Source organism: Chinchilla lanigera, unplaced genomic scaffold (assembly GCF_000276665.1).
Source record: "Chinchilla lanigera isolate Chin_1 unplaced genomic scaffold, ChiLan1.0 scaffold00011, whole genome shotgun sequence".
NCBI classification, from domain to species: Eukaryota; Metazoa; Chordata; class Mammalia; order Rodentia; family Chinchillidae; genus Chinchilla; species Chinchilla lanigera.
The window spans coordinates 19,690,048-19,703,742 of NW_004955412.1; the positions used below are offsets into that span (position 1 = coordinate 19,690,048).

Consider the following 13,695-nt stretch of genomic DNA (forward strand, 5'->3'; position numbering starts at 1 on the left):
GACGACGACGCCCGCAGGGACTTCGAGCGCGCGGCGCGGCTGGGCAGCCCCTTCGCGCGGCGCCAGCTGGTGCTGCTCAACCCGTACGCCGCGTTGTGTAACCGCATGCTGGCCGACATGATGGGGCAGCTGCGCGGCCCCCGCAACGGACGCTGAGCGCGCGGGAGGGCCCGGCGCGGGGCGTGGGGGGCTGAACCAATAAAGCTGCGGAGCTGAGCGACTGCGCGCCTTTCAGTTCTCTTACGCGCCCACGCACGGGAGCCCTCGCTCGGGCTGACCAGCCAGGGGGCCCGGGCGCCGGCCGGGAGGGGCGGGAGCGGCCACCCCCTCGCCCAAGGTCGGGCATTGATTGGCCCTGCCTGGCGCGGCCCCCGCCCTCGCCGCGGACTGCGGTGCTCATCAGACCTGAACAGTTGCTCGGTTGCGCTGTCGGAGGGAGCCAGGTGAGCCGCTGGGGAGCGGGTGATGGCGGGATGTTTGCGCGAGCCTCCTCTTGGGCCCAAAGCCACCTGAGCAAGCGGGATCGGAGAAGGACGCACAGGGCGAGAGATGGGAGGGAGAACGGGGCAGGAGAAAGGACAGCGTCGGAGGAGGGCAGTCCGCGTGGGGGAGGGGTATGTGCAGACCGTGTGTGTGTGTGTGTGTGTGTGTGTGTGTGTGTGTGTGTGTGGTGCAGCTGCACAGTTGCCCCTTCTGTGTATCTCCGTGTGTGTGCCGTTTGTCCCCAGCAGTCAGAGCCGGGTTCTGCGCCCGCAGGTGCCCAGGTATGTGCCGGGTGGGTCTGTGCCTGTGCCCCTGGGCTTCGCTCTTCGGCCGTGCCTCGGCCCCTGCGGGCCAGTCTACAGTCGTGACTCCGCGCATGGTTCTTTTTGTCTTTCGAGAACAAATTTCTGAAGGAGTTACTAGGCCTGCCTGCTTTCATCTGGCTGACACCGAGGCCAGCCCGTAATCTCAGCAGCCTGGGCCCAAGCCCTGGCCACCATGGGGCTGCCTCCAGGCCCAGCCATCCTCCCGCACACGCTGCTGCTCCTGCCAGCCCTTCTGAGCTCAGGTACACTCCTGTTGGTCCCTTGGCCAAGCACTTCTGGGTGCCAGAGCCCGTCCTTCCCCTCCTTGCCTGCACCTTCCACCTAGTGCCCTCTCTAGGTGGGACAGACCCCAACTCCAAGCCCAGGTTCCCTTCTCCCACTCAGCCTAGGCTAGCTTTGCGCAGTGGCAGTATCTAGCCGATGAGGTTTATCTGAGGCGCGATTATTGCTAGCTGAAAAATTCTCCCACTTAACCTACCCTAAATCCAGCCAGTCCCTAGGAAGAGAACCCAGCTGCCCTGTCTGTTGACCTGCTTCCCCTTTGTAACTGGACCCCACCCTAGTCACAGAACAGTATTAACCTCCCCCAGCCCCTCCTAGAGGCTGCCTGCTGTGTTCCAGGCTGCGGGGAGTTGGCACCACAAATTGATGGTCACACCTGGGCCGAGAGGGCACTTCGGGAGAATGAGCATCATGCCTTCACCTGTCGGGTGGCAGGGGGCCCTGGCACCCCCCGATTGGCCTGGTACCTGGATGGACAGCTACAAGAAGCCAGCACCTCAAGACTGCTGAGTGTAGGCGGGGAGGCCTTCTCTGGAGGCACCAGCACCTTTACTGTCACTGCCCAGCGGGCTCAACATGAGCTCAACTGCTCCCTGCAGGACCCTGGCAGTGGCCGGTCAGCCAACGCCTCTGTCATCCTCAATGTGCAATGTGAGTAACCCTGGGTGGGCAAGGGGAGAGGTTCCTGGACCCCCGGCAGTCATGAGGCAGGTTTCCAGCATGTTAGCCAACACTTAGGCTCTTTGAAAATATTAATTCACTTTATCCTCATATAATTCTATGACAGGATGGTCATTTTTATCCCCATTTTAGAGATGTGAAAACTGAGGCACAAAGAGGTTAAGCAGTCTGCCCAAAGTTATATGGGTGGTGTAACTTTTAATATTTACTATAACATTATTTATTTATTATTTTTTTTTTTTTGGTACTGGAAACTGAACTCAGGACCTTGTGCTTGCCAGGCAGGCACTTATGCCACTGAGTCATATCTTCAGCTATAACATTTTTTAAAAGGCAGGTGGCCCACGGTTTGTGGGTTAGACAGGCCTACATAGTGATCATTATGAAATGCTGCCCCTGGTGGGCTCAGCCATCCTATCTCAGTGCCTACTCTGAGAAGCTCAGACCTCTGGCTCCCATCTGGATTTGGGAAGAAAAGACCAGAGTATATGGGGCTGTGGTGAGCACATATTATTCTCTTTTTTATGCTAGTTAAGCCAGAAATTGCCCAGGTTGGGGCTAAGTACCAGGAAGCTGAGGGCCCAGGCCTCCTTGTTGTCCTGTTTGCCCTGGTGCGAGCCAACCCACCTGCCAATGTCACCTGGATTGACCAGGATGGGCCCGTGACTGTCAACACCTCTGACTTCCTGGTTCTGGATGCTCAGAACTATCCCTGGCTCACCAACCACACCGTGCAGCTGCAGCTCCACAGCCTGGCTCACAACCTCTCAGTGGTGGCCACCAATGATGTCGGCATCACCAGTGCCTCACTTCCAGGCCCAGGTGAGCAGTGCTGACAGCTGGTTTAGCGAAGTCTTAGGTGGGTGCAAGGATCACAGTATAGAAACGGGAGGACTTCCCTGCCCTTTGGGTGGGTCTTGTGGATGAGCTGTCCTTCGCCATCTCAGGCAAGGAGGACAGAGTGGTTTGGCCTGTGGCATCTCAGGGTTGGGGGTATTGCCCACTTGGAGGCTAACAGTGGACAACCTGCAGGGCTCCTGGCCACCCGGGTGGAAGTGCCACTGCTGGGCATCGTTGTGGCTGGAGGGCTTGCCCTGGGCACCCTAGTGGGATTCAGCACCTTGGTGGCCTGCCTGGTCTGCAGGAAAGAGAAGATCAAAGGTAGGGCCAGGGGCAGCGGGGGCAGAGGGTGGCTGGAGGAGTGGCAGTGAGGTTGGGGGTGACTAGCAAGGGGTGCTGGAAAGAATGGGTCATTTCTGCCAGTTGGCAGACCTATTGTAGGATGTGGTTGTAGGCAAAACAGCCCAGGTAGCAGGGACAGGCACGGAGAACCCAGGCTCTGGTCTCAAGGCCAGGGTTGGGCATTTGAGAGGCTCCTTTCTAGAGGGTCCAGGTCTGAAGGGGCAGGGGGCAGAGCCCACTGTGGGTGGGTACACAAGAATCAGTGACATGGTTTCTTTCTCCTCAGGCCCCTCCCGACGCCCATCTCTGATCTCTAGGTAACTCCTCCTAGGGCTGAGTGGATGGGCTGAACCCAAATGCAGAGTGGGGACAGGTGGGAACTGGGGTTTCTGGGAGGCCTGGGATGGGCTTCAAACCAGGAGCTTGTGCCTGCTGGTGCCCGGCGTATCTCAGCCTTGTTTCCACTTTGTAGTGACTCTAACAACCTGAAACTCAACAATGTGCGCCTGCCCCGGGAGAACATGTCCCTCCCGTCCAACCTGCAGCTCAATGACCTTGCCCCAGATCCCAGAGGTATGTCCAGAGCCCTGGTGCTTGCCCCTGCTTTATCTTCAGAAGTGCTCCTGAGAGACAGAGAGACCCTAGTTCTTAAGGGGGGGAAGCTCCACCAGCCATACCCCTCATCCTGGGCACTACCTTCTTTGTCACCCAGCAGAGAAACTAGCAGACCGGCCAATGGCTCGGAACAGCAGTCGGCCAGAACTTCTGGAACCTGAGCCTGGTGGCCTCCTCACCAGCCGAGGTACTGGGGAGTGGGCCTGCTGCCCTCCTTCTTATGTCCCAGCCCTGTGCTTATGCCACAGGTCTCTGAATGCCAGAGGGCAGAGAGCGCTTCCCCGGGTTCCAAGGAACCAGGATCACTGTCCTCTGGGCATCTCTGACCCTGCAGGTTTCATCCGCCTCCCAATGCTGGGCTACATCTATCGAGTATCGAGTGTGAGCAGTGATGAGATCTGGCTCTGAGCAAGGTGGAACAGGAGTGCCCTTTACCACGGCACCCGAAGTACCCACCCTCTGTTCCTCAGTGCATCCTCTGCCTGGGCATGTGGCCAACACAAAGAGACCATGCCACTGGCACTGGCTGGTCCTCTCGCCTGGGGTATCTGGGAATCAAGCACATAATCTGTTTCGCTGGGATCTGACACATAGTTAGGGCTGCCAGCCAGAACTAAGCCCTTTGTGCTAACTCAGGTTGGGGCCTGCATGTGATGACCAGGCCCAGGCAGATAGAACTCTCGGGCTAGGTGTGTCCAGGTGTCACCCAGGACCCAAGTGTGGTTTGGCTTGCTACATGGCCCGCACCCATATTCAATGCACCTTGTATAGTAGGCATGGGGGATGCTTATAGACAGGGAGGACCCTGCATGTCTTGAATGTCTTCTTATGCTATGCAGCTTTGTTCCCTCAGGGAAAATGCAGTACCTGCTAGCTGTGTAGACCCAAACTGCCCTTTGCACAAGAACCAACCTGTGGCCCGGGGCCACCGCCAAGCACAACTTGTCCCTTTTGCTGCATACCTCCCTGCCCTTCACCCCGTGCCTCTGGCCCTGCATCTTCTTTGACATCATGGGTTATACACTGGATCTTCTCTGTTCCTTCTCCTGGCACTCTGTTCACTTCCGCATTGGCCTGATCCCCAGCAGTGCCAGTGCCTGGTGTTAGCACAAGTCTGGGAAGAAGAGAAAGGTGGCAAGTCTGGTGGCACCCAGGGTTGCATGTAGCTATGTTATCATTTTTAACAGTGTTCGCACTTTAAGCACATTCCCTAGGGGAGGGGGTAAGAGAGAGCCCAGGGCCCTCTGGGATCCCCAAGTTTGGCCTTCCTGTGATTCACTGTGAGTGTCCAGAGCCCTCAGGTGGTTCCCCTCTCAGCAAGTCTCCCTGCCAGGGGACTCCAACCTGACCAACCCCTCACTGTCCCATCTGTCAGAAGCCATTTGTCCTACCCCACCCTCTGTTCTTTAGGTGGAGCTAAAGAGGCTACATAATTCAACAGTTCCAAAAACTTCAGGGAGACATAGAGAAAGGGGGAGACTGCACACTCCAAAATGCTTTTAAGAAGCAACATGAAAATTATTGGAAATTAGCAGAGTGCAGAGTATATTTTTCCCTTGTTGTTTTATAATTTTTCTCACGTTACTGCCTAGGACAGTGCTAAGCACACCGTAAAATCAATAAACTTCACTGAATGAATATATTTGCTCTCTTTCTTCAAATGTCTTTTTTTTTTTTTATTTTTTTATTTTGTTTTTTTGGGGGGGTTTTCCGGTACCGGGAATTGAACTCATGACCTTGCGCTTGCCAGGCAGGTGCTGTGCCGCTGAGCTAAACCCCAGCCCCTCAAATATCTTTTTAAATGAAGAAAGATTTTTGGTGGTGCTGGAGATCAACCCCAGGGCCTTGTGCGTACTAATAGATGTTCTCCACTGAGCTCCATCCCCAACCCTTAAATAAAGTATTTAAATCACAGTGTATAAATTGGGCATGGTGGCACACCTAATCCTGGCACTGGGAGGCTGAGGCAGGAGGGCAGCAAGTTCACACATGGCCTGAGCAACTTAGTGACTAAGCAAGACCCTGTCTCAAAATTTAAAAGGGCTGGGGATGTTTCTCAGTGTAGACCCTGGGTTTATTCCTCAGAAGGAGGGGAGATTTGAGTCAGAGCAGAGCACTTAGCTGATCTGGTGTGAGGCCTAAGCTCTGCATATGCAAGCATGTGATTATGGTTGATTTGAGAGTTTGTGAGAAACCATCCATCACCTGTGTGTGCACTGTATATGTATAAGGCTGGTAGCCTGGGCTACAAAGTGAGTTCAAGGCCAGCCTGAACTCTATAGTGAGACCCTGCTCAAAAAGATGAGAAGAAAAAAAAAAAAAGGCTGCTAATGTAGCATCTTAATGTTGTCTTCCCCGCCAATTGCTGCCCTGCTTTCTCCGCTTATCAGTACTTGGCTGAATTATCTATTCAGTGGCTAGGAGTCATCCTCGATCTCTTCCCTGAGTCACAGCCAGCCTCGCACCAAGTTCTTTCGGTTCTGCCTGGTCACTTACGTTGCCTCAGTGAGAGGGGAACCCTGAAGCATGTCAGCAGACAGCCCTGCCGAGCGTCCCCATCCAGGGTGCTAGCATTAGCTCCCGCCTGTGTGGCCAGTCACGTTTCAACAAAACGATGGGGCTGAGGAGTCCGAGTGCTGAACTCTTCTCTGCTTATAATGCCGGATCTTCCAGACTCCGCTGTCTGCTGTCCATTTCTGCTCCGCATCACTGCAGTGCTGGGACTGAGGGTAGGTGGTCTTCAGCAGGGCAAAGCGTGGCACCTCAGCCCCTCAAGACCTGGCCGCAGCAGATCTCTGTTGCCAGTGCCTGCCGTAGACACCACCCGTGACCATCGTGTGTCTTCAGTACCCTCCATTCTCCCTTCTCCTTCAGCCCTTCCTAACACTTTTAAGACAGAGTCTCTCTGCAATTCACACTGGTCTTGAGCTGACTTACGTAGCGCAGGCTGGCCTTAAACTTGCAGAGATTCTCCTGCCTCAGCCTCCCAAATGCTGGGATTACAGGCGTGAGCCACCATGCCCGGCACCTGCCAACGCTTTTGCAACCAGTGTCTTTCATGAAATGCCCTTTGTTAGAAATCACTTGCATGGTTTCAGATTTTCTGGCTCTCTAGTAGTTCCTAAGTCTGTCTATCTCTACTTACACCACTCTGCTGCAAGCCACACTCATCTCGCACTGGACTACTGCAATACCAGGGTCATTGGGGTCAAGACGGACAGGAGCCCTGGAAGGGAGGCAGTATTCCCTGCACAGAGGCCCTCACAAAATGAAATTCTGGGAGGAAAAGTGACTCCCACAACCAATAAGCAATCGATTCCACAGCACTGAACACGAGGTGGGTGTCTCCTACTGCAATTCTGACACTATCTACCTTGAGACAGCATCGGACCCCACAGGCTGGGGGCTCAGTCCCCAAGACCACGCCCCCACTTCAGATGCCAGGCACAAGCCCACAGTTGTTTCACCTGTGCTTCTGACCAAGCAGAAAGAAATTTGGGTTACTGTAATCCCCTCCTTAGGTTCAACTGATTTGCATGCAGCAGCTCACAGAATTCAGAGGAACACGTCACTGGCTGAGCAAGGGTATTACAAAGGGCACAAATGAGATGCCCAAGTGGGCGTGGGGGAGGGGTACAGGGCTTCCATGCCCCTCTACGCAGTCACCTTCTAGGAACCTTTATGTACCTGGCTCTCCAGAAGCTCTCCGAACCCTGGCCTTTGAGGCTACACTGCAGGCTTGACTAAAATGCAAACGGAGCCGAGTGTGGTGGCACAAGGCTGAGGCAGAGGATCACTGTGAGTCTGAGGCCAGCCTGGGCTACAAAAGCTGAGTTCAAAGAGGGGCTGAACTATATAGTGAAACTCTGTCTCAAGAAAAAAAAGAAATGCGGACACAAAGCACTCGAGCTAATGCTGTGTGGGAAAGCCAGCAGGGCCTGTCTGATGAGATTCTTCAGTACTGCTTCCTGGAGAATGTGGGGCAGGACCCCTCCTGAAATGGGGGTCTCAACATCTACTACAAGCAAGGTAGGTCAGAGGAATTGCAGATTAAATTTCTCTGACCTGCCTTGAGGAAGGGAAATTCTGTTTCTGTGGCCTGCCTTGAGATTAAAAAAAAAAAAAGGAGGAGAAGGGAGCAGAAGGTCAGAGGCAGTGGGGGGCTTTCTGGGGCCTGTAGCTCCCCAACGCTATTCTAGTCACTCAGGAAATAAGGGCAATGGAAGTAATGGGCCAGAAGCTGCAGAAACAAAAGAAAGTATCAGAGCACAAACTGACACAGCATTTTATTTGTAAAATTAGTGCCAACTAACTTTAAGAATGAAAGAAAAGCTGAGGCTGACACAAGAAGATTGCCAGGAGTTCAAGGCCAGCCTGAACTACATAGTGAGACCATCTGAAAAAACAAAGGAAATCAAAATAAAAAGCAAACAAAAGAATGAAAGTAAGTCCATCCCCAAAAGAACATCTTTTAAGCTTTCCTCCCAATCTGTGCTCTGTGGGATCTCAAAACAATCTTCTAACTCAAATCCCCACAGTGGAGCGGATGTGTAACCAGCCTGTTAAAGCAGTCTGAGTCGGGCAGAGCCCGGCAACGAACATGCAAAGTGTCTTCCGGAGGGAGGGTACAGGGCAGCGCAGGCCCAGCCTCGCTGCAGAACAGGCAGGCGCCGGGTGGCTGACAAGGATCTGTCATCTCAGACTCCACACAGGCTCCGGGGGCTCAGCTGAGCGTTAGAGTCTCTGCGTCTCCAGCTTGAGAGGTGCAGTTGGATGGAGGGGTGAATACTTTCTTGCCTTCAGCCAGAGCTTTGAAATGCTGCCAGGAAAGAGAAGAGAGAATGCTGAGCATGGCGGATGTGCTAGCTGCTGTATTTTAGATCTGTCTCTTTAAAAACACTTTGAACTCCAATTTTCTCCCCATGCTGCTTCCAGACCAATTCCTTGGTGTTGTCTTTGAAAAACAGCTAGAAATTTGCCTCACCGTCCTCTGAAATGAGTCCCTTTTTTTTTTTCTCTTGCTTCCATTCATGAGGCGACTTGAGTTTCCTCTAAGCTTGGATGTCTTCTGTAGGTCCTCATCTGAGGCCCTGCCTCCTCTGCTGTTCTGTTTATTTTACTTCTTTTTTGAGGGGGGCGGTGTTGAGACAGGGGCCTCACTATGTCGTGCAGGCTGGCCTTGAACTTACTTATCTACATAAGTGCAGGCTGGCCTTGAACTCATGGTGATTCTCCTGCCTCAGTTTCCACAGTGCTAGGATTACAGGTGTGCACTGCTGTGCCTAGCTACTACTGTTCTTTTTATTAAAGGGCAATGGTAACTCTAGGCAGGGACATTCTCCATTGCCACAGGACACAATCACAGCAGGCCCAGGACCTGCAGACTCCTCCCTACAGCTCAGTCAACCTCTCCTGCATGTCTGTCTTGGTTACTTTTCTCTCGTTACTGAGACAAAATAATGACACCCAAAATTATGGAAGGAAAGGTTCATTTAGATCACTGTTTGTGGAGGTTTCAGTCCATACTAGGATGGCTCCAAGGCACAGTGGCACATGGCAGAGGGCAACGGTTCATGGTGGTGGAAAACAGCAAAAGCAGCAAGAGCAAAAAGGGAGGAGCGGCAGCGAACAGCCTCTTTCTCTGCCTTACACTGCATGCAAACTACCTGCCCCAGGGCGGGTGTAGCACTCACACCCATAATCCCAGCATTGGACTGTGGATCAATTAAAAACTCCAGATACCCAACCTATGACTGCATACGGCTTTGGGGGGACATCCAGACCCAAACCATGACAGTGTCTCACCTGTGAATTCTTGAATTCTGAGTAAAGGGAAAACAGCAGGTGGAGGGACTGAACCCGACTCTTGTAGACAGGAATGTCCAAGATAGCTAAAATGAAGAACAGTTCCCAGGAACAGAATCAGACAGACTCTGGGAAGTGGGGGGCATTTCTGGTCGGCATAGTCAGTCCCTTCCCAGATGGGATGTCTGACTGTGACCTGGGGGCTAAACACCCAGTGAGTAGTCACAGAAGCCTGAGCATCACCCTCGTGGGCTGCCGCACAGCACCACTGCCTTACAGTGGAGACCGAAACTCAAGACACCACCTTCCCAGTCAGTGAGCTCTCGCAAAAGCCGGGAACACAGCTACTGAGTTGGGCGGGGAAAGGCTGGAGGAGCTTACCGCAGATCACATCAATGTACTCAGCCAGGCTGCAGTCCATCTCTGCAGTGGGCAGGCTCACCTGCAAGGGTACAGAGGGCCCACATTAAAATGGCTCAAGCGCCAGTGCACCCAGCACCATTCCCTGCAGGAAAAGACTTCTAGCATAAGGCAGGGATAATGGCTGAATGGCATAGGCTCCTCACAATGCCTGTGCTGAGGTCTTAGCCCTGAGCCTCAGAATGTGACTGTGTGTGGAGACAGGGTCTTTACAGAAATAATTACATGGAAATGAGGTCACTGAGGTAGGCCCTAATCCCTACGGCTGGTGTCCTTACAAGGACAAATCAGGACACAGGCACACAGAGAGGGAAGACTGAAGACAGAGGAAGTGGACGAGTGAGACTCCACAAAAACTCAACCCTGCCAACTTGATCTTAGACGTCCAGCCTCCAGAACTGTCAGAAACTAAGTTTCTATTGTTTAAACCACCAAGTCTATGGTACTTTGTGATAGCAGCCCTCGAAAACGAATACAATTTGTGTAGTAATGTATTTCCATTAGTAAGATGGAAATACATTATACTCATTAACTACAAAGGTAGTGGGTGGTCTATCAAGGCCAAAGTTTTTTTTTTACACAAGGATGCTCAGCTGCTGAAATGGACCACCACTAAGGATACATGTACGTTTCTGATTGTGTATTGTACTTCAGTGGAGAGGAGCTGGGGCCACGCCTCGGTGGTAGGGCACTTACCTAGCGTGCTCCAAGCCTTGAGTTCAATTCCCAGCATCAAAGAAAGTCAGTGGTGACAATAGTAATATAAGAAAACACTGGGCCATATAGTAAATGCCACATGCTCTTACCTCCTGCTACTTTCCACTCACCTTGCCCAAAAGTTCTTCAAACTCTGGGGACCATTCCTGCATCAGTGTGTCAATATCGGGCATGGGCCTAAAAGTGCAGAGGTAAACATGAACAGGAAGCCTAGACTAACGACATCAGTAACCTGTGGGTCGGGATATTTTGGAATAAGAAGAGGTCCTCAATCTGGTACCCTACAATTTTAGGAGATCCTAGACCATGCAAACCAAATTTGCCTGGGTAATGGGGTTTGGAAGAGCCGGCTAAGTAATAACACCAGAGAAATTTCAATCTTTAGGTCCACAGGCTAATCCAGCAGCCGTCAACTTTTCCATTTCTACATAGTAGTTAAAAATGTACTTTATTTTCAGGCGCTCGGGCTGACCATATCTGCCGCAGGGCTTACGGCCTCTCCTCAGGAGCCGCGGCTCCCAGATGGGCGGACGTGCAGCTCTCACCTGGTGTAGTGCACAGTCGCAGGGGGCTTGGAGCGGTGTAACTCGGAGATGCTCTCAATCCACGTGTCAATAGCTTTGGGATTCTTTTCTGCATCTTCCAGGCTCTTTACTTTCATATGTTGCTAAAAAAAAAAAAAAAAGAAGACAAGAGCTGGCTGACAGCATTGAAATATTTTTGACCAAAAAAAAAAGAAATAAAAGTGGCAACACCTGTGAATGGATAAGTAGAATGTGGTACACATCCACACGATGGAATAATATTCACCATAAGAAAGTGGTTACTACCAGAGTTTAGGAGAGGAAGGAAATGGGTACAGGGTTTCTCTCTGGAGCAATGATAGTATAGTCAACTCCACGAATATACTAAATGCTAATGAATTGTACAATTTAAAAGGGTGAATTTTAGCGTATGTAATTATATCTCAATAAAGCCGTTGTTAACAACTAGGGCTGGCCTAAAGCCACACCAACCCCTTTTGATAAGCACTAGGTCAGCTGTGCAAAGGTCAGCAAGGCCTCCGCTCCTGCCCACCCTCTCCAGCAGGGCCCTGGTAGGGGGCCAGGATCTTACTGTGATGTTGTGCTGCTTGGAATTCTCTGTCAACCAGAGAGACAGCACTGTTGGGTCTGACTGCTTGGTAGAAGGTTCATCCAGTACCAACAGGCCAAGGTTGTCAGGTTTCCCATCAGGACGTGGGACCTGGTGAGAAAAAGGTGAGGAAGCAGAACAACATGAGGGCCGTAACAAAGCCACATCTGCCCATCCAAGAAGGTGAAAAGGCAAAAGTTTTCTTGTTCATCACTAGTGCTGGTATTAAGCATGCTTGTTCATGATATTGTACTCAGTGCTATCCAATAAAAAACGTCTGATCTACGGGAGCTTAAATACAAGGCTGAACTAATGGGTAATCAGGAGGCAGATAAGTGACCGTCTTTTATTATATGATGAGATAAAGTATTAACAACAATGGGTATAATTTGGAGGAGAAAGCAAGGTTAAAAATTCAAATGAAATGAACACTATTAAGGCAGCCAACGCTAGTCAAAGAAATTTAGCAGAACTGCTAGAATAGAGGGGTCCAAACAAACACCTAAGAAAGCAATGGCGAACCTTTTAGAGACTGAGTCCCCAAACTGCAACCCAAAGCCCACTTATTTATCACAAAGTGCTACTATGGCAATTAAACCTGAATACTGAGATTTTAATTTAGAAAAAAACAACTGTTATCCAATGCTCAGCTGCTAAAGCAACTTGCCTCACGTGCTGACAGAGAGAGCCCTGCTGCGGCACCTGTGCCATAGGTTCACAGGTTCGCCACCACTGATCTAAGGAGTCATTTTTAGGACTGACTGACTGTACCTTTAAGAATGCATCAATATCCCCGACAGCTGGGATAAAGTCGGGAATGAATGGTTTCAGCTTGTGGTCCAGGTCAATCAACTGAGGTGTGTACCTAAAGATAATGACCAGGAAGTAGAAGAGTGAGAGAAAGCTACTTGACTATTCAAGCTAAAAATACTCAAAGGAGATTGGCCTGGTTTTAGACCAGACAGGGGAAAGGGTTGGGACAAGGTAGAGATAGTGGGGTATATTGGGAGGTCCTAGTTCTCACCTACTGATGTACTGGAAGAGTTCCTTAATCTCAGCAGAAACTGGCAAATGCTCATAATCTGCAGGATCATAGGCCCTGGTGAAAGGAAAATATGGTTCATTCCACACGGTGACCCGAGGAGAGCAGACGTGGCCGAGCCACAGGTCAGCATGTGTGTTACTTGGACCACGGGGCAGTGACCCCACGCCTAAAGTGTAAAGTGGAAATTCTTGTGTGCAGGTATAGTTTCCTCAGTATGTAAAAATGCGTTGCTATGCATACAGATCTATTTTCTCTTTCCAAGACTAAGCCTGAAAGCAGGAACAATCTTTTAGTTTTACTTAGCAAAACCTCATGTAATCCCTGAACCCAATTTAGGGTGGATATTTTGTTTTTTGTTTGTTTGTACCAGGTATCAAACTCAGGACCTTGCACTTGCCAGGCAGGCACTTGTGCCGCTGAGCTATATCCTCAGCTCATTTTTTTGAGACAGGGTCACACTATGTAGTTCAAGCTGGTCTTCAACTCACTACATAGCCCAGGATAGCCCTGAACTCATGGTGATCTTCCTGCCTCAGCCTCCTGAGCACTACCAGACTCTGGCTCAAGGATGTAGTAAATTTGAAGGACTTAGGAAAACTGTTCAACTGTTATTAAATATATTGTAATTAATGCATGCTTTAAATTTTTATTTAGGGGGCTGGGGATTTAGCTCAGTGGCACAGCACCTGCCTGGTAAGCTCAAGGTCATGAGTTCGATTCCTAGTACTGGAAAAAAACAAAAACAAAAAAGAATCAGTGGTTTAAATTTTTATTTATTTTTTGTGGTACTGGAGATTGAACCCAGCCCTAAGCTACACACCCAGCCTTTTTTCTTTTTTTTTTTTTTTTTTACTGGGAATCGAACTCACGACCTCGCGCTTGCCAGGCAGGCACTGTGCCGCTAAGCTAAATCCCCAGCCCCAAGGCATTCATATTTTAAGTGCATTTTTACCAGTTTAAGATCTAGATAAGTGACTGATAAGTTTGATCTTAAGTAGATTTAAT

At 50.8% G+C, this 13,695-nt stretch overlaps 2 protein-coding genes across 7 annotated transcripts in view; one reads left to right on the top strand and one right to left on the bottom strand.

Annotated features, from left to right (window-relative positions):
* Positions 1 to 5,211, top strand: Tmem25 (transmembrane protein 25; the record flags this gene model as incomplete). 6 transcript variants are annotated; one of them, XM_013511200.1, is given in 9 exon segments in its annotated part: positions 1 to 443; positions 729 to 1,051; positions 1,431 to 1,742; positions 2,304 to 2,594; positions 2,805 to 2,933; positions 3,241 to 3,271; positions 3,427 to 3,527; positions 3,667 to 3,756; positions 3,904 to 5,211. In XM_013511200.1, coding segments are annotated over 8 exon segments (1,098 nt in total). In that variant the 3' UTR covers positions 3,978 to 5,211.
* Positions 5,212 to 7,947: 2,736 nt separating this feature from the next.
* The window catches only part of Ift46 (intraflagellar transport 46), a 12,971-nt gene continuing 7,223 nt past the window's right edge, over positions 7,948 to 13,695 (bottom strand). Inside the window, exons 5-12 of the mRNA XM_005378250.2 lie at positions 12,670 to 12,744; positions 12,417 to 12,510; positions 11,628 to 11,756; positions 11,057 to 11,178; positions 10,622 to 10,688; positions 9,756 to 9,816; positions 9,375 to 9,460; positions 7,948 to 8,388 (exon numbers count right to left, since the gene is read on the bottom strand). Of these exons, the coding sequence (XP_005378307.1) occupies positions 8,293 to 8,388; positions 9,375 to 9,460; positions 9,756 to 9,816; positions 10,622 to 10,688; positions 11,057 to 11,178; positions 11,628 to 11,756; positions 12,417 to 12,510; positions 12,670 to 12,744 (730 nt within the window). The 3' untranslated portion in view covers positions 7,948 to 8,292. The remainder of the gene's footprint in view (positions 8,389 to 9,374; positions 9,461 to 9,755; positions 9,817 to 10,621; positions 10,689 to 11,056; positions 11,179 to 11,627; positions 11,757 to 12,416; positions 12,511 to 12,669; positions 12,745 to 13,695) is intronic.